At 41.6% G+C, this 27,437-nt stretch overlaps 1 protein-coding gene and 1 long non-coding RNA gene across 7 annotated transcripts in view; both read left to right on the forward strand.

The window, feature by feature from the left end:
* The window catches only part of ADAMTS18 (ADAM metallopeptidase with thrombospondin type 1 motif 18), a 97,388-nt gene extending 76,678 nt beyond the window's left edge, over positions 1–20,710 (forward strand). For all 4 annotated transcript variants that reach the window (XM_081018458.1, XM_081018459.1, XM_081018460.1 and 1 more), the window contains 7 exons: positions 1,622–1,763; positions 3,471–3,597; positions 7,419–7,623; positions 10,190–10,381; positions 12,110–12,322; positions 14,157–14,304; positions 18,425–20,710. In XM_081018458.1, coding sequence (XP_080874584.1) covers positions 1,622–1,763; positions 3,471–3,597; positions 7,419–7,623; positions 10,190–10,381; positions 12,110–12,322; positions 14,157–14,304; positions 18,425–18,540 — 1,143 coding nt within the window. In that variant the 3' untranslated portion in view covers positions 18,541–20,710. The remainder of the gene's footprint in view (positions 1–1,621; positions 1,764–3,470; positions 3,598–7,418; positions 7,624–10,189; positions 10,382–12,109; positions 12,323–14,156; positions 14,305–18,424) is intronic.
* A 990-nt stretch (positions 20,711–21,700) lies between these two features.
* LOC308482921 overlaps positions 21,701–27,437 on the forward strand; it is a 48,725-nt gene continuing 42,988 nt past the window's right edge. For all 3 annotated transcript variants that reach the window (XR_013989498.1, XR_013989499.1, XR_013989500.1), the window contains exon 1: positions 21,701–21,821. This is a non-coding gene — a long non-coding RNA (uncharacterized lncRNA). The remainder of the gene's footprint in view (positions 21,822–27,437) is intronic.

Consider the following 27,437-nt stretch of genomic DNA (forward strand, 5'->3'; position numbering starts at 1 on the left):
GGCTTTGTTAAAATGGAGAAGTTACCCAAGATTCCAAAATACATGTGGAGCCTCCACAGATATATAATAACACATAGGGAATACACAGGGAAGGGCTGTAGCTCAGTGGTGGGGCATGTGCTTTGCATGCAGAAGGCCTCAGGTTCAATCCCCAGCATCTCCAGGTAGGGATGGTTGAGAACCCTGCCTGAAATACTGGAGAGCCATTGTCAGTCAATGTAGACAATAGATGGACACTGTAGATGGACCAGTGGTCTAACTTGGCATATAATGCACCTTTCTATGTTCCTAACATAGGGCACTGACTTATACTGAATCAGACTATTGGTCCACATAGATCAGAATTGTCTACTAAACTGCCAATTTCTCTCTCCATTGGGAATTTCAGCTGGGGCTGATGAGAATTGGGAGTTCAGTATATGGAGGACACCACATTGGCTATCCTTGGGCTACATTGTCTAGCAGCAGCTCACCAGGGCTTCAGACAGGAATCCTTTCCTGCCATACCTGAAGATGTTGGAGATTGAATCTGGGACACCCTGCATACTTGTAGAGACATTGCAGTCCTAAACTACTCAGAAGTAAACCCCTATTGAGTTCAATGGGATTTACTCCTGGGTAAGTGAGGTAGGTTAGTCTACGAGATGGTGACTGGCCCAAGGTCACCCAGTGAGCTTCATGGCCAAGTGGGGATTTGAACCCTGTGCTCCCAGGTCCTAGTCAAACACTCTAACCATTATGCCATGCTGACATAGGGATCTGCACATTCCTAGTTTGAATGAAAAATAGAATTCGTTGTAAGCCTTTATGAACCTTGCTTTATTTATTCCATCTTTTGAATTAATGCAGCCAAAGTCTCAGAAACTGCTTCTGCAGGGTACAATAGAATTTACCTCCAACAGCAACCCTTCCTTGAGTTTGCAGTTATCTGAACTGAAGCAGATGGTTTTTAGTAATTGGCCATTGGCCTGTTCAGAATCAGCAACAGTGTAAAATTAAATGGCCCATGATGGAAAAGACAGACTTTTCTACACACACACACACACACACACACACACACACACATTTTGACTGTACAGTATTGAGGACTTATGAGCTAGGGGACCTGAGTTTCTTTCTTTCTTATTCATGTCTTCTACCCTTCCTCCCAGGAGTCCAGAGCAATACACTGCATTATCTCCTTTTATTCATGCTAAATCCTCATGATGAGGGTTACATAAAGGTCGAGTTGTCACTGAGGTGGTAAACTGGACTGTTCCTTCTTCAACTGAAAGTTGGTGCTCATTCCCACTCTAGCAAATGGAAGAAGTCCTGGTGTGTGTGTACTCTTCTCTTTAGTGTGAAAGGAATCTCCTATGAAAATGATTAATATATGGGACTTACCTGGGTACCCTTTGCAGGTAAGGATCTTCAGATACACATTAGAACCACAGCAGATCAGGGTGATTCTATTATATCTTTAACTGCATATTTTAGGCACAGTCTTAAAGGCATCTGCTTCCTGGTAAATCTTGTGGTATTCAGCTGGGCTTTCACCCAGGTAAGCTTCCCTGAGACTGCAGCCTTAACCTTTCTTTTCCCTTCATTCTTCATAATGTATTTCTCTCTCCATGCTGTCTAGATCCTTTTACAAGGCAACAATCCTGGCATTGCTTGGCAATATACCTTCTCTAAGATTATAAATGAGAACAAGATATTCACAAAAAGACACAGCTACTCATGGGTAACAGTGCAGTCAGATTGCTCAGCTACGTGTGGTGGGGGTGAGTAACTTACTCCAAAAGTCTGAATTCAATGAATATGTCAAAATGTCATGAAATATAGTTTCCAGCATTATTATTTTTTTAATATTGAATAATACATTTGAGTAGGGGCTTCTGATTTCAGGAATCCTGGTTGATAAACTGAATTTCAGTTGATTGAATGTGAACAATACATTATTGCTTCTGATTTCCCTTTCTTTAGTCTGTTGTTGTTTATAGGTCTTTGTGTTATTAATTTGTTGCTTTTATTTATATTTACATATATACTAGACTTTCCATACCTACTAAACACAAAATATCTTGCAATTTAAAATAAAGAGAGCATAAGGGGCTGGATTCAATTAAATAATTGTGCTTACAAGTGTCAGCATAACAGCATCCTTCTAGCTCAGTGGGGCTTTCCTCCTTCTCTCCCCCATATCTGTGCCCCCATGACCCCCATCAGTTCTGAGGGTGAGGAAAAAAAAACCGCTGGACAGAGAGGAGATAAGTTTGTATTAGTGCAATTCCACTGCATTATTAGGTCACATTTCATCAATTCTTAACTTCTTCTTCTTCTTCTTCTTCTTCTTCTTCTTCTTCTTCTTCTTCTTCTTCTTCTTTCATTTATCAGTCACATTTTTTTTCATACCAACTCAACAAACAAACAAACAAACAAACAAACAAAAAACTACATTAAAACACCCCAACCATGCAAAAAGGCCATAGATAGTTAAAAACCAAAGGCTTGGTTAAAAACAAACATTTTTGCCTGACACACAAAGGCAATGGTATAGGATAGCCATTGTTAATACAGCACTGCTCTGAGCACTATTGTAAAGGTTTCTGTTACTTATTCTCTATTATCTATCCCCAGTTTTCTTCATTGTCTTTGTTTTCCATGACTTTTTCATATTTTGTCTGCCATTTCATGGATCAATTTTCCCAATATTTTCTTTTTATAATCTCCATTATTTCTGGCCTTGTGCTATCTAGATTTTTAAACCCCATTCTTTCCTTTTGTCTCTGAATTTCCTTCTCTTTCTTGCCATCTCACGTTTCTTATCCGTCTTCTTACATTTCTGATCATATCTTTTCTTCAAAAAGATCTGAATTCATGCCTTAATTGTTTCCAAAGATAAACTTGCTTGAGATAGTGTCTCCTCCCTGTGACCCTATTCCCCTTCTTTTTCCTGCCATCTTCAAGAAAGCTACAGTACATTATTGTTTAGTCATCCCCCCCCCACCTCCAACTTCAATGAATTAAATAATCCAACACAGGCTCCCCTTCTTTTTTAACGAAACCTCAAAAACCTTATTCAGTGGTTCGATTCCTTCAAAATCTTCAAATTAATTGTAACTATGCAACATTTAAAATTATACTGAAAAATATCAACACACATTGTGAGAATTCCTCTGACTCATGTTTAAAAACCAGTAAGAATGCTTTGTAACATTAATAACACTAATGCTTGTATCCAACATTAAGACCCAAGCTAGTCATGCCAATTTATTTATTAGAGCTCAAGGTGGTGGCATTTTCATCTGAGGGTCACATTTCCTCATGGAGAACCTTCTGGGGGCTGCATGCCAGTGATGGGGGGGGGGGAAGGTTGAGAGGCAAATTGCCTGATGAACTACAGTGCTATGTTCAGTTACTTTTTCATTTCTACAATAACTTCTTTCTCTCCTACATCTTTTTTTTATTTCTCTTGGTTTTCTCCATAGGGCACTTGATAGCGAAAGCTGTATGTTTACAAGATCATCGTGTCCGTGTCAATGCCTCTTTCTGTGGCCCAAGCACAAAGCCCTTGACAGAGACAAAGATATGCAATGCAAATCCTTGCCCAGCCTAGTATGTATTATGAATTTATCGTCCCTTCCCATTTCTTTTATGGGTCTTTGTGTTTGAGTCTAAATTCACAAATCTGTAGAATAAACCTATTTTGCTTCCTAGACAGATGATTCCAAACCCTCCTCTATAAAACTTGGAAGAGTTTGAATTGTATGGGACTAGGGATGGGGCAATAATTTGAACCCTTCCTCAAATTAGTGCAACAGGATCAAAGCAGACCCATTCCAGCTCAATTCTGCTTCCACCCCCAACCTGGAAAAAGCCTATGAGTGCAAATAGCAGGAGACAATAGGCTTGTTCACATGTTACACTGAACACAGATACAAGGTATCTCTACACATGTACATTGTGTGGAAGTGTTTAAGTTTGTTAATTGGTACACATACTATGCACTTGGTGACTGTTACATGTAAATAACTGTGTGAGTGTACATCTCAACTATTTGTGCACACAGGTATGTAGATTGTACGTACTCACTGAATGTAACATGTGAACACTGCTATGAACATCCCAGTGCCTTGAGGATGAATATGGTTTGAGTAAGGGATTGAGTATAGGATCCTCTAAGAGTTGCTGGGGGGACAACTACAATTGCGGGACAATAAGTGGGGAAGAACAGCCAGAATAATGGAGCCAAAACGTAATGTGAATGAAAGTAAGTGTGTTTAACCTAGAGCAGTGCTCTTTAGCCTTGGATCTCCAGGTGTTGTTGGACTACAACTCTCATTATCCCCAGTCAGCTTAGCCAATATAGATGGATGATGGGAGTTGCAGTCCAATAACATCTGGAGACCCAAGGTTAAAGAACAAAGAAGATGAAAGACAGGTATGCTGTCTGATTTCAAATGTGAATCACATAAAAATTGTTTTAATGAAAAAAAAGTTCTACCAATTCTTCATCCTGTTTCCAACAGCAGCCAGCCAGATGCCTGTGGTAGCTCATATTTGTGCATGAATGTGATAAGCATCTTCTTTCTTTATTTTTTTCTCAGCATCTGGTATTTAGAGAGATACTGCTTCTGTTAGTAAAGATTATATCTTCCCAATATTTAAGCCATTTATAGACTTACCTTCTTAGTGAAAGGGATATAAGAAAGAAAGGGAACCACAGATGGGGAAGCTCATCTGTTAACCAAATCTGTCCAATTCAGAGGAGCAAATGAATATATACTGCATTGGTATCCATAACAGCATCCATTAAAACATTATTAAAATGTCAATAAAAACTCATTGGTTTCTAGGCACTTCTGTATTCTTCTGTGCTATTAGAAATGTGGGCATTGCTATGGTTGTATGATGGTTGTGTCTTCAGAGCTGGGAAGGAATTTTCCCTGCTCTGCATGTTTTGCTTTTCCCATAGCAATTGTCACAACTTTGGAGGTTTAGGCCTTGGGTGGAATCCTTTAGTCTGACATCTGAAGTTGAGGTGAAGTGATGACTCACTCGCTTCTTGAGGCAGCAATAACAGGGTAACCCATTAGAGGAGTCTCTGTCCAAAGCACATGGCAGAAGTGCCATACAGCTCCCCTCAGCAATTTGGGGTGGGACCAGCTGGGCTAACAAGTGTTTTCTGTTGGTTCCACCTTCCCCTAGCTGACCCTGACATGTCTCAGACCCCCAGCAGGGAGCTGAGAGGGATACACACCCAATGCCTGTGCCGAGGTTTACCTACACCTGAATTCAATAAAGTTGACGTTATCATGTCTTTTCCTTTTATGAAGGCCTGGCCTCCAGGGCAGGGGTGCTGCATCTGGGTATGCAAATATGCACCTATTTGCTGTGCAATTCAATTTGTCCAGTGCACAATTTAATAAGTTTTACATAAACCATAATTTTTCACCCACGGAGTAAAATCTTATGAAGAAGTGTGTCGGTGTTTTCCTCCATGGTGATGATGATATATCACCACACAAATATACTGCATAAGATCGGAAAGGAAATTATAGCTGAACCACAAGAAGGCAGAGATAAAGTTTAATTGGAGTAACATAGCGTGTGACAGCTTCTGCAATTTCATTGCCTAGCCCTGAGCCCCAACATTGTCTGAAAACTAATTTGAAGTAACCTCCCCTCACCAAACAATCTGTTTTGCATGTGACTAATCTTCTGCCAAGTGTTATTTCTGTACCCATAGGCTCTACTTCTTGCAGACAGAAAAGTCTTCCATTACGTTTCCTTCAGCTTTCTCCGGTTTGTTTGTATTTGCCTTTTAATTGTGGCTGGCAACTTCTAAAACGTAGCATTTATTTTAATCGCCAGAAAAAGCCACACAAGTAGCTATCATCATTGCATGCCTCGACTCTGACGGGAAACTCTGTGTGCACTTTGAAGATGGGTGTGTAGATCCTAAATGTTGAGTTTGCCTTTAGCTCTGGCTCCACCAATTCTTGATCACTTTGCCTTCCACGCTACCAGTTTCAATGTCTCAGACCATGTACCTGCTAGTCACAAAGAAAACAAAGCTCCCACAGCAGCCAAAGGTAGCTTTCCTCCCATTGTGAGGAAATTCATCTGCTAGTTGGTAGCTTCTAAATCTTCCATACTCTAATTACAGGATGGTTTAATTTAGCAAGATATTTCTTTCTTCCTTTATTTGAAAGATGAGTTGAGATTGGTGAGAGCCTTTGTGGTATAGTGGCTGTTGTGCTGGATTTAGACCCAGGGAGACTCATGTTTTTAATGTTCACTTGATGATACTCAAACACAGGTCAGCGATAGACTAGCCACAGTGACTCATGCATTTTGTCATTCAATGCATTCCTCAAGATTCAGTTAATGCAAAGTGCTCCACTCAAGGGTGGTTCGAAAGCTGCAGCTAATGCAGGATGTAGTGGTCAGGCTGCTAAGTGCAGCCGCCTACCATGAACATATAATATCATTTCCAAATGAATTGCAATGGCTACCAGTTGGCTACTGAACCAAATTTAAGATTTTGCTGTTTGGTCTGGGGAGGACCTGCCGATGCTAGGAGAATGAACAATGGCCAATGTTACGTTCAGATTTGTTCAAATTAGAGTAGATATAGCCTGTGAATAAGGAATTATACAAATGGGGTAAAATTCAAAGCAAAAGAGGAAGGAGGAGAAAGTGTGTGTGGCAGGAGGTGTGTGAAAAGCAGTAATATATGGAGAGAGAGAGAGAGAGAGAGAGGGAGAGAGAGAGGGAGAGAGAGAGGGAGAGAGAGAGGGATCAACCCCAATCTGATGGGAATTACCTCAAGTTTAATCAGAAATGTTAACTGCCCATTATGTTTTTGATAATCCTCCTACTGGGGGAGAAATATGACTACTTATAATACTCCAACTGAGGATAAGACTAAATATATGTATTTCTATCTTTCCTGCCATTATAGTTTTTCTCATAATGTTGTATATCAGCATCCTTTGAGGCTGTAGCATCCCATTTAAGTACTCCAAACAATGAATGTATAGGGGATTGCTGCTACTTTCTGGTTCCTTGATGGAACATTTTAGTAGGTGTGTTCACTGAAGAAAGGTACAATCTGTCTCTACACATGTACAAGTGTTTATGTGAAAGAGTGTACACTTGTTGATTTGAGTACAAGTGTACTTGAGTACAGCTCCACTCTTGTGTTCACAGGTGCGCAGATTATACATTCATTGAACATTACAAGTGAATAATTGTATAAGTATCCAGCTCAACTGTTTGTGTACACAAGTAGACAGATTGTACACTCATTGAATATAACATGTGAACCCCCTAGTAGCTGTAATCATAGCTGATATAGAAATGTCTCCTTTATTTTGAGCTCATTGTCTGATTCTTGGCTATCTAGTCAACACATGCATTCTTTCTTGAAGTTGGTCAGCAGGTGAATGGAGTGTTTGCAGCCAGTCTTGTGGTGGAGGGCAACAAAGTCGTCCAATCCAATGTGTCCAGAAAAAGGCTTTTCAGAAGGAGGACATTGTGGCCCATGCTCTCTGCCCAGTAACCACACCAGCACAAATCCAGGCATGTAACCACCAAGACTGTCCACCAGAATGGAGTCCTGGTCCGTGGTCTCAGGTAATGAAAAGAAAAGGCTAGCATTATTTTGCCCTGTATTTATTATAGGTAAGAACATAAGAAGAGCCCTGCTGGATCTCCATCTTCTTTAGCATCCTGTTTCTAACAGTGGCCAGGAAGATGCTTCCATGAAGCTCACCAGAAGAGCAATGAAGGCAGTAGCCCTCCCCACTGCTGTCCCATAGTAATTGGTATTCATTCACCATAAGGGAAGACCTAACATTAGTTTGTGGGGAACCTTTTATGGCTGGAGGCCAGACCTTTATTTCTTGACTCCTGCCAGGCCAAATTTGACAGATGGGTGAAGTCTGTGCATTTCAGTATCCTGATTGTTGGGACAGTGCTGGGATGTTCAAAATCCCTTTTGCAAACAGCATGGTGCTTTTTAAATATCTGAAACCTGGATCTTCAAAGAACAGCTGGGTGCTGCTTGCAAAAGAGCTCTGTTCTTTAACCCTCTGGTGGGCTTGTTTGCTTTCTCACCAAATCTCCCAAGACAGCACCAAAAGCAAGGTCTCTGAAAATTGATCTTAATTCCTGGACCAGCAAGCATGGAAGCATGTCTAGAGAAGCTATGAAGAAGTGCTCCTACATATGTGACCTGCTTTCATGTTGTCAGAGGTGGTTTTAGGATAGCCCAGCTGGTTTGGCTGCACTGGGTGCCACTCTGCAAGTGGCTCCACAATAATGATATAGAACAGAGCATGAGAGGTGGTGGGGTGCCGAATTTTAGCATCGCACAGGGCACCCCTGAAATGTGAGCATTCAGAGTCTGCCACTGGTGATGTGGATGAGGTCAGCGCACATGCCAGTGGTGGGTGGGGCCAGAGGCAAAAGGGAGAGGAGCAACAAGTGCAAATATGCTTTTGTACTGTAGGCTTCTTTCTACACACTCTGTCACAGCCTCTCTATGCTCCATCCAGACAAGCAGGAGGCATTGTCAGAGTTCAATGACATATTCCAACCAGGGAGAAAAACAACACTCAGGGTGCAAAGCAAGACCATTGAGACATGTGGTCTTGTGAGAATACTGAGGTCTAGATAGAAGGATGGAGGGTTGCATTCAGCTCCTGATCCTCAAGTTGTCCACCTCTGGCTTAAGATGTTCAGTTGGAGTACAGCGAAGAGGCATTTAGGGAAAGATATTTCTTATCTCATCAATTTGCATACATTAACCCCCCACCCCCCACTAATCAGGCGTCCAGTGTAACATGTTTTTTGATAAACCCAGGATGACTGATGTCTTCTTCTTTTTGATAAGGTATCATTCCAAGCAGCTGAAAATCCTGGTACAGTTTTTTGTTGTTGTTTAAAAAGCCCTGCACTTAGAAGTAGAGTTGGTAGCTTAGGGCCTCGGGCAAATTCCAATATATGCACACACCCCTGCTTCAGAAAGATGTGGGGTGTCTGAGAGCTTTTATTCTGAAGTGAAACACATATACTTGTAATGTTGCCAAGGGAGACATATCACAATTTTTTATTTAAGTGAATGTGCTGGTGCAAAAGCATTCTAATCTAAAGATTACATTGTAGCTGCGAGAAAAAATACTTTTCTTTGTTCAACTCACATTATGGGAAATGGATGCATTTATTTTTTCCTAATCATGTTGCCTACCTAGTAGTACTGGGTTGTAGTGGTAATACTACTACTAGTAGTGTGATTGTGGAGGCCATCTAATGTATCCCCACCTTACTCAATGCAGGATTCAATTACATTCTTCCCTGGCACATGACTGTCCAGCCTTTGATTAAACATCTCTGGTGAAGGAGAGCCAAACAGCTTTTATCATTATTTTATCTCATAACATTTAGTCAAAATTTATGCAATTTACACTAATTAGTTTTACTCCTGCCTAATTAGAGAGAGCAATCTAGAATGGCATGTTACAGTTTTGCCCATTGAGAAATGGCTAGCAACAGCTGTTTCCTTTACTTTACTTTCCTACTTTGGATTGGGTTTAGGTTCCTGAAGGGTGAGGCCAGTGTCCCTTGGCACAGTGTCATCCAAATATGAGTCTCCTAAGGGTATGTTAGGACCTCTTGGGGGTTTACCATAGTGGTGCTGGTGATTCTATATTTCAACCACTTTTCCCCCAAACAGAAGACAATGACCAACTTCTGAGACATTTCGGGTGGCAGGCAGGTAACAACCAATCCAAACCATGACTGGTAAGAGAGTTTGGTGGTGTTTTTATTTTTTTTAAGAAGAGAGTCAAGGGCAGGTGTCAGTGGTGAGATGTCACATGGCACTGGGGCCCTAGCCATTATCCAAATATGTTGGTTGCTGACATGCCCCGGAAGGTGACAATTAAATGAATTACCTGAGCATTGTCCAAAGGCACTTGATGCAGCCAACATACTGTGGGATGGGCCACCACCAGCCTGGAACCTCGTGAATACTGCCGTGAATTCCAGGATGGGGTTGAGAACCATTTTGTTTGTTGTACTACTTTGGCATTTGTTGCTGTTTAGTTGTTTAGTCGTGTCCTACTCTTCGTGACCCCATGGGACATAGTAGTGTCTATTTAAAGTCTTTAACATCCAACTTTCTCAAATTCCCATAAAGTGTTCCAAAACTTGTGGAAGAGGACTTGCAAAACGTGATGTCGTCTGCAAAAGTGTAGGGACTTCCACACTGAAAATCTTGCCGGAGAATATGTGTAGCAGTCAAACAAAGCCAGAAATGCAGCAGACGTGTGTGTTGGAACGGTGCCCCAAAAACGATCGTCTACAATGGGTGATTTCTGCTTGGAGTGAGGTACAACAACCAACATGCTCTACAGGACTTAGATAGCCATAGGGTGATATTTGAAAATCAAATGATGTTATATTCAAAGGAGTGTCAGGCTTCGTTGGTCAGACAATATCTGTTGTTAATAATGCAAAAGTTAATAATGCCCCTTTGTCACTGGACTTTATGAAGAGAAGTTTGTCTCCTTGCTTGGAGCTGTGAGGGGAGATAGTTGATACAGGCCCACCCACTGTGGGGCATGTGGACCTATAGCAGGGATGTATAACCATTAATTTTTTTCAGCCGAAGGGCCACCTTCTGACATTCAAAATGCACAAAATGCTGAAAGAGGAAGTGGGAAAGAGTCACTCTTCCAACGTTTTCCTTCAGCTCTCTCCCTATATTTCAAGGGAGAAAAAGCTAGCCACACTCACCACCTCATGGCCAAGAGAATAATGGGCTTAGTGGCTTTGTGGGCATCAGAGGAAGACCTGAAGGTTGCCGTTGTGCCAATAGGCACTATTTTGATGTCTCCTAGCTTAACTCTCCGAATGAAACTCCATTATCCAATCAGTATCTTTTAAATAAATTTTCTGTGTGTACTTTTTTGTCCCCTGTTAGGAATAGTGGTGGTGGTGGGGCATTTGATTCAGTTTGTATTTAAAGGCAAAGTTTCCAAGTCCACATTTTCCAAAACAACATGCAAACCTAAACAAGACATCCTTCAAAATTCACACTTCTCCACATTTTGCAGTGCATTTATGCATCCAAGGAATGCACATGTTTACCTCAGAGATATTGTAGGTTCAGTTTCCGACCACAACAATAAAGTTAGTACTGCAATAAAGTGAGTCACACACACGCACACAGAAATTGTTTGTTTCCCAGTGTGCATTAAAATTATGTTTAGATGATGCTGTGTGAAATACCATTATGTTGTTGTTGTTTTTAAAAATGTACATACCTTGATTAACACATACTTTATGGCTAAAAAATCCTAACCATCACCTGAGCCTTCAGCTAGATGTAATCTTTTTGCTCACGGAAGGTCATGCCTCAGCGTCAATGGCTGCTGATGGATCAGGTGGTGGTTGCTGAAGGTTGGGGTGGCTGTGACAGTTTCTTAAAATAAGTAGCTTGATGGCTACCCTGAGAAAACACACTTAGCCTTCCCCCAGGCCTCTCTGGCTACAGAAGTGGGTGGGCTTTACTCCTAGCCAGTTCCACTGCAATGGCCAGAAGAGGGGAAGCAGGGTGGGGAACTTCCTTCCCCTGGAAATGGTTGGGCTGCCTGTTGCTGCACTCACATTCTCGTAAGGAGCAGCTGGAGCACGTGGGGGATAGGGTCCTGCAGCCTCACCACCAACCCAGCAGCAGCAGCAGCAGCAGCAGCAGCAGCAGCAGCAGCTGTTGTTCCTCCAGTCCTTAAATTTGTAAAAAATGCAATTATCTGCAAAGTGCAATAAAGTGAGGCATACCTGTATATAAAAATGCATATACTACTGTAATGTCTGCTTATAAATGAATATATTACATATAAAAATGCATTATATTAGGGGAAATTGCTTGCAAAATATTAGGCAAAAGTGCCTACAGCAAAGTGTATATTAGAAGAATTTCATACTAAAACACTGATGAGTTTTATGAGGACGTTTTTATTTTCTAAAATGCAAATTGATGTGGAGAAAATTAGTCTGGAAAAATGAGAAAAGGAGAGGAACTGAAAGTGATATATTCTCCCTTTCCTACCCATAGTGCTCTGCCACCTGCGGCCCAGGTGTGAAGCGGCGAGAAATGCAGTGCAGTGAGAAAAGTATCAGTGGTAAACTGATCACTTTCCCACAGCGCCGTTGCCGAAACCTTATGAAGCCAAACATCGAACTGGAGGAAGGCTGCAATAGAGGAGCATGTCCTCTGCACCATTTATACCACAGGGTGCCAGGGTGGTATTCTTCACCTTGGCAACAGGTGAGAGAAGAGGCTCCATATGGAGATCTAAATCAGTCATTTCTACCATGTTTCATAATGTTTGTTATCACCAAGTGCTTCCCTTTCTCTAGTTTAGGGAAAGGGAACTTTTAAAGCCTGAGGGCCACATCTCCCTCTGGGCAACCTTCTGGGGGCCAAGTGACAATGGTGGGTGTGGCAGAGGCAAATTAGGCAAACAAAAAAATGCATATTTTGCCTTTGCACAGTAGACTAGTTTCTTAAGACTTGCACATCTCTTTCTATCCTCCATCCAAGCAAACAAGGAAGCATTCTCAGAGTAGAAGAGCATATGCCTGTCAGGCAAAAACACTCAAGCAAAGCAGGGCTGGTGTGGAATATGCCTCAGGAGAGTCCCAAGGGCCACAGATAAAGGTCTAGAGCAGGGGTAGGCAACCTAAGGCCCGGGGGCCGGATGCGGCCCAATCGCCTTCTAAATCCAGCCCATGGACGGTCCGGGAACCAGCGTGTTTTTACATGAGTAGAATGTGTCCTTTTATTTAAAATGCATCTCTGGATTATTTGCGGGGCATAGAAATTCATTCATATTTTTTTTCAAAATATAGTCCAGCCCACCACATGGTCTGAGGGACAGTAGACCGGCCCACGGCTGAAAAAGGTTGCTGACCCCTGGTCTAGAGGCTGCATTTGGCACCTAGACCTGTTCTTCTTCTTTGTTTTCCTGTCCATTGACAGTGTCACTGTGATTTGTACATCACTTAAGGAAGAAGAGGAGAATCAACAGCACCATTTTGGTATAAGTGATTCATTTGTCTGGAAACCCATAAGTGCTTTATATAACAATGTTTCTGCTGCTGCAGCTATGTTGCATTCCACCGTCTTTTCCATACCAATCTTCAGAGGGCTGCACTGTGGCTGAACCATTACAAATTTTTATGCACAATGTCCTTGGGGATCTGCAGAGATTGTCTGGAATTCCTTAAATAGTGTGATTGATTACTGGATCAGTCTGTGTTTGTTTCCACAGTCTCTCAAACAAGCTTCTGTATTTTGGAACTTGCTTACTTTGTCAGTCCCATATCCCTAAGACAAGCATTTATTTGATAGCATATACATGTACCTTTTGAACCTTAAGTTTCATAATCAGATGAAAGTGTCGTGGGGACATGGTCTTCATGGATAGTGGGGTTTCTTGAAAATAAAATCAGTGTATTTCAACCACTCCCTTGAGAAGGATAGCAGGCAAATTCTTAATACCTCTTAGCCATCCTGAGGGATTATTCAAAGCCAAGTGGCAAGGGGTCTTGCACAGCATTTAATTAATGTTTTAAACCCTGATTAAACAAGCAGTCAGGAGTTGGGGAAGGAGAAGCTTGCAGACTGCCTACATATTTCCTTCTTCTCCCATTCTCCTCACTGCCAGATTCTTCCCCACCTTTGACAGCCTTAGGTTGCTCGGGGGGGGGGGGTGTGACCCAGTATGACCTGAAGCAGCCTCAGCCCAACCCAGTTAAATCCCTGGTCAACCCCAGTTGGCCTGATTTATTTTGAGATCTGGGATTTAGGTGGATCCAGTGCATAGCCTGACTAGAAATACAGACTCAAATGTGTAGACCTATCCAGGGAGAAAGTTCTACAATGCAGGTTGTAACACTGAAAAGACCCTACTCCTTGCTACCACCCTTGGGTTTTCCCCTCAACCTTTCAGGGATCAAGCGTCAAATGCTTATACTCCTTTGATGGCTTTGTATAGAAAGATTCATGTGGAAGAAGTGTAAATGGAAAGGAATTCAATGCTTGGAGCTCTGGGGACCCTCATGGAAGTAAAATCTCATATCCTTTCTGTCACTTACAGTGCACGGTGACATGCGGTGGAGGAGTGCAGACACGGACTGTCCAGTGCCTTCGTCAGGGTCAACCAGCTGTGGGCTGCCTGCCTCAGCAGAAGCCCGCAATGTCAAGAGCCTGCAATACTAATTTCTGCCTTGCCCCTGAGAAGAAAGGTAAAGACTGTCCCAGTTTAAAGTAAATGTGTAGCAGACTAGATCTCCCAAGCTTTGCCCCTTTCTGAGAGCTGATACATAAAGGCCAGTGAGAACTGAATGATTGAAATGTTCGACAAGACAATTCTGCCTGAGTAGTTGGCAAAATATGGGTAAAAACATATGGAAGACCTGCAGAACTAGGCATCACCTGTCCATGGTGGTCTATTCCATGCAGGCCTCATGGGAAGTTTCCTTATTCCTGATAAGACTGTCCACCTAACCCAGTGTCATCTACTCTGAGCAGCAACGACCAAGGGAGACATTAGCAAATGGGATACTGCTCCACCTGACGTCAGCCACCCTGCCCTGGCATCTGCCTGCTTACTTACATCCAGCCCAGGAGATGACACTGGCTGTCATCTTTCCCCTTCCTAGTCTCTGTACTGCCATTAAGTAGCTAGGAGGGTGGGGGCAAACCTAGAATTATTTGGCTCTGTCTGTCATTGGCTCTGGCTCTACATGCTGTTGGTCTCTCTGCCTTCCACCCCACCACTCCCAATGGGCACCAACCGCCACTCACAGCAGAGCAGCTCTCCAAGGATGCAGACAGAGGTCTCTCCCAAGACCTGCTACCTTGTTATTTTAAATGGAGATGCAAAGGATTGAACCTGTGACCATCTGCACAAAAAGCCTGTGTCCTGTTACAGAGTTGGAGTCCCTCCACAAGTCATATAGTGAGTCGTTTTCATCTGTGAGGTAGACCTAAATCATTAGAATCAACTGAATCTTGGATGGTCAAAATAGATGAACGAATAAATCCTAGCCTGAATTTACTGCTTCCTTATTTATTCCTACCATTTTTATATAAAAACCCACAAACATAACAACTTATTTTTGCTGAGTTCCAGAGGTTTTTTGGTGTGTGTGTGTAGATCTCCTCCCCTCCTTGAACTTCCAGGAATGGATCATTCCAAGAAGTTCCTGGGTCTAGTTTCATCCACCTTTATTTTTGCCCAATTAATACCAATAATAATATCTACTTTCTGTCCTGAGACGGTATTTTTTCCATTTCTCTTCCCCTAACTGGATTTATTGTCCAGTGTCTGTTACTCATTTCACTCCAGTCTCTTCCCTTCCCCCTCCCTGCAGCTGTAGAAGTCCTTCTGACTTTATTGTAACTAGGTCTTCAGGCTCTGGAGATCAATTATTTCTTCACCGTGCTGTAAGTCTCTGTCTCCACCAGTGAACACAGCCAGCTGTGCTGGAACTGTATTGAAGCCAATCACTCTCAATTACCCACCACATAGTTCCAGCCCTGTGAGTCACTGGGGAGAGATCATGAGAAAGAAATGAGCCTTTCAGGGAGAGTTAACATGCTTCCCTAGACAAGCTGGGTCTGCTCCTCTGTTCATTTCCCCCTCTCCTCATTTCCATCACTCAGCAGGATACTGTAACTCAAAGCTCAGTGGTGGCTGAAACGGAGAGAGGCCAACAGTAGGTGGAGCCAGAAACAGGTAGAGCTAACTAATTCTTGTTTTGCTCCGATCCTTCTTCCTACTTAATGGCAACACAGAAATGAGGGAGGCGGAAGCTGACAGCCAGTGGCACCTCTTGGGTCAGATGTATATAAGAAGGCAGACTTACGTGAGTAAGACGGCTGGTAGATAGCAGGAAAACCTGTTCTTTACTGCTGAATCAGAACAAATAGCAATGCAGATTTTCGGCGGGTTGCTGTTTGTGCTGATTCAGTGGTAAATAATGGGTTCTCTTGAGGAAAGTGCCAGCAGGGATTTGGGGGGGGAGGGACAAAGGGGCTCAGACATGGAGTTTTAAACTACAGATCTATGCCTAGAAACATGGTACAAAAGGAAGTCTGGGTGAGCCCTTAATGAAAACAGTTTTGGATAAGTAGAGATGTTGGATAATTCCAATAGACATAGAAATAGGAAACTACCTATTTTCACTTATTTGTTCCATGTCTGGAATGGAAATCAGTCCAGTGAATACAAACAGTATTTGCCTTCACTGTTGCTTTTAGACTGCAAATGATACATAACTGGTTACTGCCCCCCCTCCCAATCATTTGCAATGTGTTTACTTTGCAATGAAATGAATGGGGTGGAATAATGTAACAGCAATATGATTAATTATAAAAATTACATAAATTATGTCATTTTGCCACATCAGATGGTGAGATGAATAACATAGGTTTTGGAAGAAGAACTTCAGTGGAATGGAAGTGGTGTTTTGTGCAATGAATACAGGGCAAAACTGAAAAGGATGTATTCTTACATCCTTGTGGGCAGGACAATTGTTTTTTTTTGTCTCCAACACCTAGCCTTATAGGGCAGGCTCATGTGGTCCTTACTGGACCACATGATCCATCCATAATTTATGGATTATCCTGTGACCAAAGCCATGATGAGGGAAATCTGTAGTAGTCAAGCCTCTTTCTGCCACTGACCTATTCATGTCACAGGAGATCTTTGGGCCAATAGCTGACAGCCTGTGTATTATGTCAAGACGTGAGTGATTTTATACAAATGGGAAGAGTCTCTTCTGTGCCATCAGTTTTAAGCCTTTCATCTGAAATAAAAAGGATGCAGATTAAAAGCCATGTCAATTTCCTGTACTATGAACTACTAGTTTTGAGGGCAAACTGGAAGGCTTTCCCATGTTCCAATAATAGCTGAACTCAGCAGTAAATCTTTCCCAAGTTTCACTTATGTTGCTTTAATGCTGCAATTTAAATTGTTAAGGAATGTATTTCTAGAGTAGCAACATGATTCATTGCTATTCACTTTTAGGTAAAGCATTAATCAGTTGCAGCCAAACTACAGAATGCTTCAACTATGCAATATTTTAAACCAACTGATATTTGCTTTTTCAAAATGATAGTCTAAAAAAAGGGGGTGGTGTTTCTTTTTTGGAGAATTTGGGCCATACTTCCAGTGCATGGAAGGATTCTTTTCTCCTTCTCTTTCTCTACCCTCTCTTTCAACCAGGCACTCTGCAATGCACTTACTGATGTCTCAGTTTGCATATTTTCCTCCTCCTCCTCCTCCTCCTCCTCCTCTTCCTCACTATTTCCTTTTGTGTCATGTCCTTTAGATTGGGAGCCAGAGGGGCAGGCCTTGGCTTGTTTTTCTTTTTATCTGTAAGTTGCTCTAGGGGACTTTTGGCTCAAGAATAGAGTAAAAATAAATACATAATCTGAAATCCTCCTGCACCTCATAGACATATGTCAGTTTGCTTCCCTCCCAGTGTGCTCCATGACATATGGACTACTCTAACAGATAGTATGCTGTGGCTGCATATTCCATGTTGAGAGAGGAGAAAGCCATTGAATACCGGTATATTGGTGTACAGGAGAACTTCATGTAACAAGCATAGCACAATGTGTCCAGCACATTAAGCAGCATATCTCTAAGCAAATGTTCTGTGGCTGGAGTAGGGACTATTTTTCACACTGAGAGCCACATTCCTTTTTAACCTTAGGGGTTAGGGCCCATTGAACTGAATCTGTAAAGTCAGTCATGACTTAAGTCCCATGGGAACTAAGTGCAACAGTCTCATTCTGGATCAAACTCAATACTATTACCAAAACTTAATTCACATATATGTGAAAGAGATTTCTTTGGCTGACTTTCTTGGGCATGGGATGTGCTGAACAAGAGATTCTCCTTACAGGTGTTTTCAGGTATCTGCATTTTGGTGGTTTGTGTTTGGGGTTTTTTTTGGTAAGAAACCCATCCCCTGCCCCACAGCTCTTGACATTCTCAGACAGAAAATGCATAAGTCCTTGGAGGCCGCTTACATGTATGAAACGAACCAGCTAATAGGAGCATTCAGCTCATATTTGCATGAGTTGTATTCCTTCTGAAAAGAAAGCTAGCAGAAATTTACAGGTAAGTATCCACGGTCCAGGCATGCCATGAGTCTTGTATTCTGACTGAAGCTTTTCTGTAATCCCGAGTCTTCAGTGTTAATGCAGATCACATGAACAGAGCACTCCTGGGAGTGATTAAATGTCCATGTCATCAACCAGTCCAGGTGCATGAAGTGTCCCTGAGCTTCAGTGTTCCTGAGACATACTGCAAAATACTAAATATTCTTGTCTGTAATTTCACCATTGCAGATGATCCTTCTTGTGTGGACTTCTTCACTTGGTGCCATCTGGTCCCCCAGCATGGTGTCTGCAATCACAAATTTTACGGCAAGCAATGCTGCAAATCGTGCACACGGAAGAACTGATGTGAATGGAATCACTTCAATGGCAAGAGCCTCCCTTGCAAGATGATGGCAAACTTTTCTAGAAGGTCTTCCAGAACCACGAATGACCAATGGAAGAGACTTGGGTACTGTAGAACAAGGTGTTCTATGGTACAGCTTTTAACCAAGGATTAGTACACAAGGACTGGACTTTTTCCAAACAGGGTATTTTTGAATGCTAGCAGGTGGAGGCAACTTTTAGCCTTCTTTCTATTTGTCATTAACCCTACTCTGTTAATGGTCATATCTGATCTCCAAAGTGGACCAGCACAGTCAGTATGGTGCTCATATTCTGCTCAATGGTATGCACACAGAACCTGCAATGAGGCAATATCATTGTAATACGAAGAGATATGTTGGCTATTTCAATGTTAGTTAGAATAGCCTTTCAAAACAAGCAGAAAACAACTCCAGAGAAATTACGTTGGTGGCTGCTGAGATAATGTGTTGCTGTATATAACATAGGCATTATGTTATTCACAGTAAGCACAATCACTGCATTATCAAGATAAAAGGTGCTTTTCTATTTCACTTGCTGCTGGGAAAGCAAGGCTTATATCATGGTAGAATTTTAGTTGTATTTTGTTCCCCATTTCACTTTGATTAGTAACTCAGTCATGGTTTACTAACCACTTGAGAGGCAGGCACTCCTTAAGATGCCCATCCAAGAGAACAAAACAGGACTTTTCTTTAGAGCATCTTCATTTAGGGCATTGCTATGTAGTATGAGCAGACTAGCATTTTATTCTTCAAGTAACTCATGAAAGCCACACATTTGCTGTTAGGCATCATCATCATCAGTGCTGAAACAAATGATCACCAGAAACCCAGAATCCCATCGGCATCCAGAATATGCTAATTTAGAGTTCAGTTTTGAACACTACAACTTTTGGAGAACTTGCAGAAACTAGGTCTTTCACCTGCAAAACTTGAGTTTCCAGACATTACACCTAGAAAGAAAACTCAGCTGTTGCCAGAAAAGTATAAATGGTCTGCATGAAATTCATAAACCAGTTTCTGGAAACTTTGAAGTTGCAAAATTAATCTTGGTGAATTCAAACAGGGTTCTAAATTAATATGGTTGTTTTTAGATTATAAAGTCAATAGATAAGAACAAATTGCATGATTCAATTCACTGATTGATGTGCCAGTACAATACAATGCTTTTTGCAAATTGAGTCATTTATTTTCTCCTTGCCACCCCACCATTATTCCCTCATGTAAAATGCCACTCTGGAGGGTTTTCTGGCCTCCTGGAGCCAATGCACAGCTTGTAAATAGGGGAAAGCTACTGATGCCTTCTGCATGAACATGTGCCTTTGTTCATGTGGGACCCAAGCCTATGATCTGTGTTATTTGTTCTGGGTAGCTAGCCCAGAATAATCAAACACCAACACAATTTTTTTTGCAGTGGTGCTGACATTTGTACGCTCAGAATCCAATGGAACCAGGGCACACAATATCTTGGATGCCCAAACTGCAAACATTTGGAGGACCAAGCTATCACCTCTCTCTCTTTACCAAAACTGAGACAACTAAAGAAAGATTGTAACCTAATGAATTTTTCTGAGGAATGGCTAAAAATGACATTTCCCTCTGTTTCCACCCAATTCCACAGTTTCATTTGATGAATGTAGTTCAGCTTCACTGATCCAAACTAAAAGTAGCCCCATCAGCACCAATGCAGACAGTGGTCAGTTAAAAATAGGAGTTGCTTTTGCAAATGCTTAAATGAAACAAAACAAAATACATGTTTTCTCTGTGATATGCTTAAGAAATGATTATTGGAACCATACCTTGAGTTCTAAATTTTCCATGTCTTGAATATTGAACGTTGTAAACTGATACTTTCTCGGGGACATTTTCCTCCCACTGGCAAACTTTTGTTCTAAAAATGTGTCATTTTTTATTATTTGATGTAAAAATATTAATTTATTAATGCATAGCTCCCCCCTCTTTTTATTTTCTCACTTGCTTTCCAAGTAAGTGGCAGCAACAGCAAAATAGTGTTACATAGAAGTATGGATTATGGTGTAAAAAGAAAGAAGCGCAAAGTATAAAGTGTACTATTTAATTATTTTATAAGTTTTATAAGAAAAATACTCTAACTGTTTCATTATGTTTGGTACACATACACGTTTTGAATAAAACATGGAAGCTTGATGTACATCCAGAGCAATGTGAATGACATTTCTGTTTCTGCATGCTTTTACAACTGCTGACTTGAACATTCTCGTGCTTGGCATATAATTTTGAAATCCTGGTTTACTGTAGCAATACACACCAACATTTAAAGGCTATGTTGATATATAGAAAGCTTCATTTTAGGCCTGATAGCTGCCTCATACCCTCCAACATATCTCTGATGAAAATAGGGATGTCCTATTCAACAACAACAACAACAACAACAACAACAACAACAACAACAACAACATTATTATACCCCACCCATCTGACTAGGTTGCATCTGGGTAGCTTCCAACATATATAAAAGCATAATAAAACATTAAACATTAAAAAAACTTCCCTATACAGAGCTGCCTTCTGATGTCTTCTAAAGGTTGTATAGTTACTTATCTCCTTGGCTTGGGGGTTGCTTAACTCCATACCCTCCAATATCTCTCCGATGAAAATAGGGACATCTTCAGGAAAAGTGGAACATTCTGGGATCAAATCAGAAACTGGGATGCTTCTGTAAATCTGGGACTCTTTGGAAAATATATAATTCTTTAAAGAGGTCATGAACCTGGGCCTGCAAAGCTGGTAACAGGCCTAGGCCAGAAGGGAAATGTAGGCTCTATTTCAATCATCTTTACCAAAGATCTCCCTTTGCCTCTATCAGGGGGACTTGGAGTAGGCCCTTTCAAAAAGGGAGGTGAACGCCAATTGTCCTACCTGCCCCCCACCCTCTGTTCTAGCCTAGTCATGCACGATAATTGTGTATTGGTATTGTGGATGCACTGTTTCTGGATAACGAAAAGCAGATTATTTCCAACATAATATTGTGTGGATCCACATTCTTTTGCAGTGCAAGGGCTGTAGGTGAAATGGAGATTAGAATGGGGATTGCATTTAGAATCTTGAAAAGCTCCAAATTCTTGGAAGCAACTGAAGCCAAGCTTTTTCAGATTCCTTAATGCTACAATAAAACAGCCCACAATCTCAGATGTCAGGCTCTCAGTTCATCCATGCTGTTCTAGTTTCAGGTTTGGGACACCCATTGAAGGAACTGGAAATTTATTCTGGATGTTGGACAACAAGAGGTATTAAATAGCCAGATGAGAAGGAGGGAGGCTAGGCGACAATGAGTATGAGTGTATGAGTAGGAATATCAGAGTATTCCAATGAATACACAAATGGGGGAAGAAATTTACAGTGTTCATTTATTCATCCCATCTCCAGAGTGGGCATTAATCCAGTGAATATGATTGGTATTTACTGCTGGTGCTTTCAGGCCTTAAAAAATACATAATTGATTACATTTTTCCTCATTTGCTGGTGATAATGGCTTTGAAGTACTCTCCATTCCATTGAGAATCCAGGGTTCATGAAGCATTGCTGCCTCCACACCCTCAACCCCTGTCATACAAGCGCCACATAACCCAAATTTCAGGACTAGGAGGTATAATAATGGTTAATATATTAGAGAAATGCTCTTATTTGGGACATTGGTCAAAGCTTTGAAGTTTGCAATTTGTTGGGTCTATTGGAGCTGTCGAAGACCAAAGACTTCTCTTTGTATATTGTTGGCTATCTCTTTAATGCATCACAAGACAAGAGAAAACCCATCCTTGAAAATAGAGGATTTGCATATAATTGGCATCTGCTAATTTATATGTTTAGAGGCAAATGTAGTATAATTACTATAATTTAAGTAGAAACACAGTCTCACCATAGTAGGGAAGGCTGCGACCAGGTGACCTGTGTCTCTGGCCAGGTGTTGACTGTTGACTAGCCACTACAAGGACCCTGTTCTTCCTTCTTGTGGTTCTTTATATTTAAACTGGTCTTGGAATGGACAGCCCTTCAAACAGAGGGCTATCCTAGTAAAGCTGGACACATAGTAGCCTTACTTTCTTTACAGGTGGGGAACATTTTCAGCCTAAGAGCCACATTCCCTTCTGGCCAACCTTCTGGGGGCCACCTGCCGGTGATGGGTGAGGTATGAGGAAAAGGTCAGCAGAGCAAAAAAATGTTTATCTTTGTACAGCAGACTCATTTATACTCACACTCACATACCCTTCTTTAGTCTCCATCCAAAAAATAAAAAAGACATTATCAGAGTTCAAGGATACAGACTAGCCGGGCAAAAAACAGCTGAGGAAGGTGCAAAGCAGGGCTGATGAGGGGTGTGGCTTAGAAGGGCATGTCACCAAGCAGAGTGTTTCAAGGGCCACATTTGACCCCTGTGCTTGAGGTTCCCCAACTATGCTTTGCATATCAACAGTGTTTATATTCCAGCCCATATTTTGTGGTTTTGCATCATTACAGGAGGGGCCTGTTCCTGTCTTCTCAACAGTGGTACTGCTGACAGTAGGGTAAATTTCTGTAGGGTAAATTTCTAGTTCTCCACTCAGCAGACTGAGCAGAAGGTTCCCCTAAGCACAGCAGAGCTGACTCACCATATTTTAAAGTAGGTGAAGTAATACACATTACCATCTAAAGAGCTCCCCACCCTAAGACCATGAAGTCCAGAGTCTAAAATTACCTAACGGCACCACTGCTTCTCTCCAGCCACAGAAAGCCCTTCCCAAGCTTTGCTTCTGGTTGAACATTTTGTTTCTTGACCCAAGAACATTCTCAGGAAGCCACAGTTCTGGAAAGTCCTGCCCTTATTTTCCCTTCCTTGTTTAGCCTCCCACCACGTTGGTATATACGCAGAGGACTTTGTTCTATTGCATTCAATTGAAAGGTTATAATTTGGACTAAAGAAAAATGGCAATGTGAGCTAAACAAATTCAAACAATTTCACTAATCAGGGTTGCTTATCTAACTTTTCAAAGGAGTTTTTTCTCCCAATGTTCCATCCCACTATGTGCAATTAGGCTAAAATAGTAGAAATGAACTGTTTAGCTTTCCCATATCATATTGTGTAGTCTAAGTTGATGGTAAAACAGTAATCACAAAAAAACTTCAGATTTGGTTACCATTACAGCCAAAGTAAAGTTAATACTAATTGCGTGGATAAGAACATATGAAGGCCCATCTAGTCCATCATTCTCTTCTCACAGTGGCCAGCCAGATGCCTGTGGGAAAACCTCAAGCAGGACATGAATTCAATAGCCGCCTTCTCACTTGTGATTCCCGGCAACTGGTATTCAGAAGCATATTGTCTCTGAGGGTGTGTTGTTATGGACAGATAGATATGGATGGAGTAGGAAGAAATTGGATAGTTTTTTCCTCATCTTAATTATTGCCCAATGGCTGTAATAAGATAGTAAGAAGAGCCCTGCTGGATGAGGCCAAAGACCCACTCTGTTCTCACAGTGGTCAGCCAGATGCTTATGGGAAGTTCACAAGCAGAACCTGAGCGCAACAGCACTCTCCCCATCTACAGTCCCTAACAACTGGGATTCAGAGGGATACTGCCTCCGTCAGCAAAGCTATCATGACTAGAAACCTCTAATACCCTCCATGAATTTGTCTCATCTTCTTTTAAAGCTAGCCAAATTGGTGGCCACTTTAACTTCCGGGGCAGGGGGGGATCCACAACTACGCGCTGCATGAAGAAGTACTTTTTAATGAAATGTGTCCTGAATCTTCCAGCATACAGCTTCATCGGCTGTTCCTGAGTTCTAGTATTTTGTTTGAGAGACGGAAAAATACCTTCTCAATCCACACCATGAATAATTTTGTACACCTCTATCGTGTCCCCTCCTTACCTTTCCTATATAAAGGAGTTCTTCATAAAGGAGTTGCTCTATCCATTTAATCATTTTGTTGCCCTTTGCTGGACCTTTTCCAGCTCTACAATATCCTTCTTCAGGTGAGGTGACTAGTAGTGTGGCAGCTGATCTACAAGCCTGTAGGATTTTGAGATGCTTTTTTTTTTTTAAAAAAAAAGAGGGGGCAGGGGTGGACATAGGAGTCACAGACCAGGTACTCCATCCCTTGACATGAGTGAATTCTCGTCACATTAGAGAATTTCCATCAATTTTTTCCCTGCATGCATACTGCTTCTTGCTTACAACATGTCCTTTTGAAGGCTAACATTTTCATTAGAAGGATGTTTCAAGGAGGGAAATGTATATTACGTTTCTTACATGGAAACTGTGGAGTTCCTCATAAGCCCAAAGAAAAACAAGTCATAGTCAGGGAGAACCACATCCCATAAAAGAAATGAGACAACCACAATGAAATGAAATGAAGCCCCACAAAGGAGGTGAGTGGTTTGGCTAGAAGACAATGAAAAGGGCACATCTGGTGAGCTGATGACTCTCCATGAAAGGAACACAGAATGATGCTTGTATTGCATGGTAAAATTATCTGGCTGGCAAGTGGCCTCTAAGGCAAGACTGCTGGGTTATTGGACAGTTTGTTCCATTATCTGTGGCTATGTGCTGTGATTACTTGCCACCTCTTGTGAGGTTGGTCATCCAAAATGTAATGCTTCAGGGGTTCACACTGATAAGTCAATAGGAATATTTCATGAATATCACTGCCAGCTGGGAAGCAGAATAATATTTGGGGAAAGGAATCTGATTATAAATGGGTCAGAGGACTCTAGGAAATAGCATCATGGGCTGGAAGGTGCCTGCTGGTCATAAGTTGTGAGGAGGAAATACATTCCCTGGATTCAGAGAATTCATAAACCACCCTATAAATTTAGCATCAGTTACTAAATTCTTACCAGTTTTGTTCAGGCATGATCACACTGCCAACTCTAATCATCTTTAAGGGGAATTTAAGGAACGCAGGAAGCTGTCTTATATTGAATCAGAACATTGGTCTATCTAGTTCAGCTTTATGTACACTGACTAGCAGTGACTGTTCAAAGTCTGACATAGGAAATGTGCAGCCTTACCTGGAAATGCTAGGGATTGAACAAAGGATCTTCTGCATTTAAGGCAGATGCTTTCCCACTAGGCCATTCAGTAACCTCTAGGGCCAGATGATCCTAAGTGCTCTTCTACCCTAGCAGAAGGTATTGATCACTGTGACTCCAAAGCTCAACAAGAAGTGACCTGACCATGGCAAAGGACAGGTTGTAAAATCCTGTGCTTTCAGAAAACTATCATGTCTAGATAGAGAAGACCAATTCTAGAGTGTGCTCTGCTATATGAGTTGGGCCAGTGATATGTTGGGACAATCCTATGGGCATCATAGCCTCCAGAAAGCTGTTGTGGAGTTGTTGTGGATTGAGTGGTCCTGACATGGATATGAAGATCTGCCAGGGCAATAAAATTAAGTTTGGCTCTTAAAAACATAATCACAAAAAACCCCATCTAGCTGAGCATCCTGTTCTCACAGTGGTCAACCAACCTAAAGAAAGCCAATAAGCAAGATCTGAGTGCAACAATTTTCTCCCCGCTTGGGGTTCCCAGCAGCTGGTATGCAGAGACATACTGCCTCCAATTCTGAACATGCTTGTGTGTGGTATCTTATCAATGTGCAAACACTGGATAAAGACCCATGATGTGATCATGCATGGAATCACATCACGTGAATTAACCCTAATATGCAGAGTTCCCCAGACTGCCCTCTCCGTGATTATTTGTGCATTTAGCATTCAAAGCAATCATTCTAAGAGCACAACTGCACCTCCAAGGAGCATCTCATCTCAAGATACGAACCAGCAAGTTGTGTTTTTAGCAGCTGACACTGCACACGTGTGGAGCGGACAGTGACTGGTATTTTTAAAAACAAATTGTCATGTTGCTTTTGCCCAAGCATCACTGGTATCATTATTGAAACCCACCAGTGTTTAGTGGAAGTGCCACTGCTACACACAAAACCACGCCCAGAGTCTCAGATTTCTTAAATATAGTTGTGCTCAAAGAGTTCCTCTCACCACTTTGTTGGAGTTGGCTTCTTCTCCCCATTCCTAAAGTACTTTTAAAACACACACAAACACACACCAAAATTACATATCTATCAATGTGGCAAGTTATTTTTAAAGTTTCCAAGGATCTACTTCCTCAAGTAGATCACTTTTTCTTCTTGAGAGATATTAACATCACACTGAGCTCTGTCTCCAACTCTGAACCCTGGAACTGCAGGATTGAAAAAGCTCAAAGGGCTTCAGTTCCTGCCATCCACAAAGGGGGTGGCAGCAAACTAACCAGACTGCCGGGCTCCCCCAATACTAGCTAGCCAACACAATTTTTTTTTTAAAAAAAAGCTTGGATATGGGCAAGTAGTAGGTCACAAGAAGGGATGTGAATGTCTCCATCTGAAACCCTAGAGAGCCACTGCTGGTCAGTGCTGAAAATGCTTTGTGAGATGGAGGCCTTTAAGAATCATATTGTCAGGAAAGCACTGTTTAATGTTTGGGTGAGATATAAGGATCTGTTGGAAAGTAAAACACCAAGGTGGCTGTCACCAATGGAGGCAAAGGCATTGAAAAAAACTAATATGGAGACAAATTGGCCAAAATACTGTGAAATTTTAGAACAAGTTGGAGATAAACTAAAACTGCAGAGTTTTGACAAATTAAAAACTAAAGTTCGAGATTGGCTTCATTATTATCAAATAAGGGAGGTTTTTAACCTAGATAAAAAGACTGGTTTCCAGGAGGAAAAGTCTAAACTGGAAACGGAATTGTTAGAGCCTAAAACTAAAAATTTGTCAAGAATGTATAACCTGCTGCTGAAATGGAATACACAGGATGAAACGGTTAAGTCTGCTATGATTAAATGGGCACAAGATGTTGGGCATAA

Source organism: Podarcis pityusensis (genome assembly GCF_964106645.2).
Source record: "Podarcis pityusensis genome assembly, chromosome: 8".
Taxonomy (NCBI): Eukaryota; Metazoa; Chordata; class Lepidosauria; order Squamata; family Lacertidae; genus Podarcis; species Podarcis pityusensis.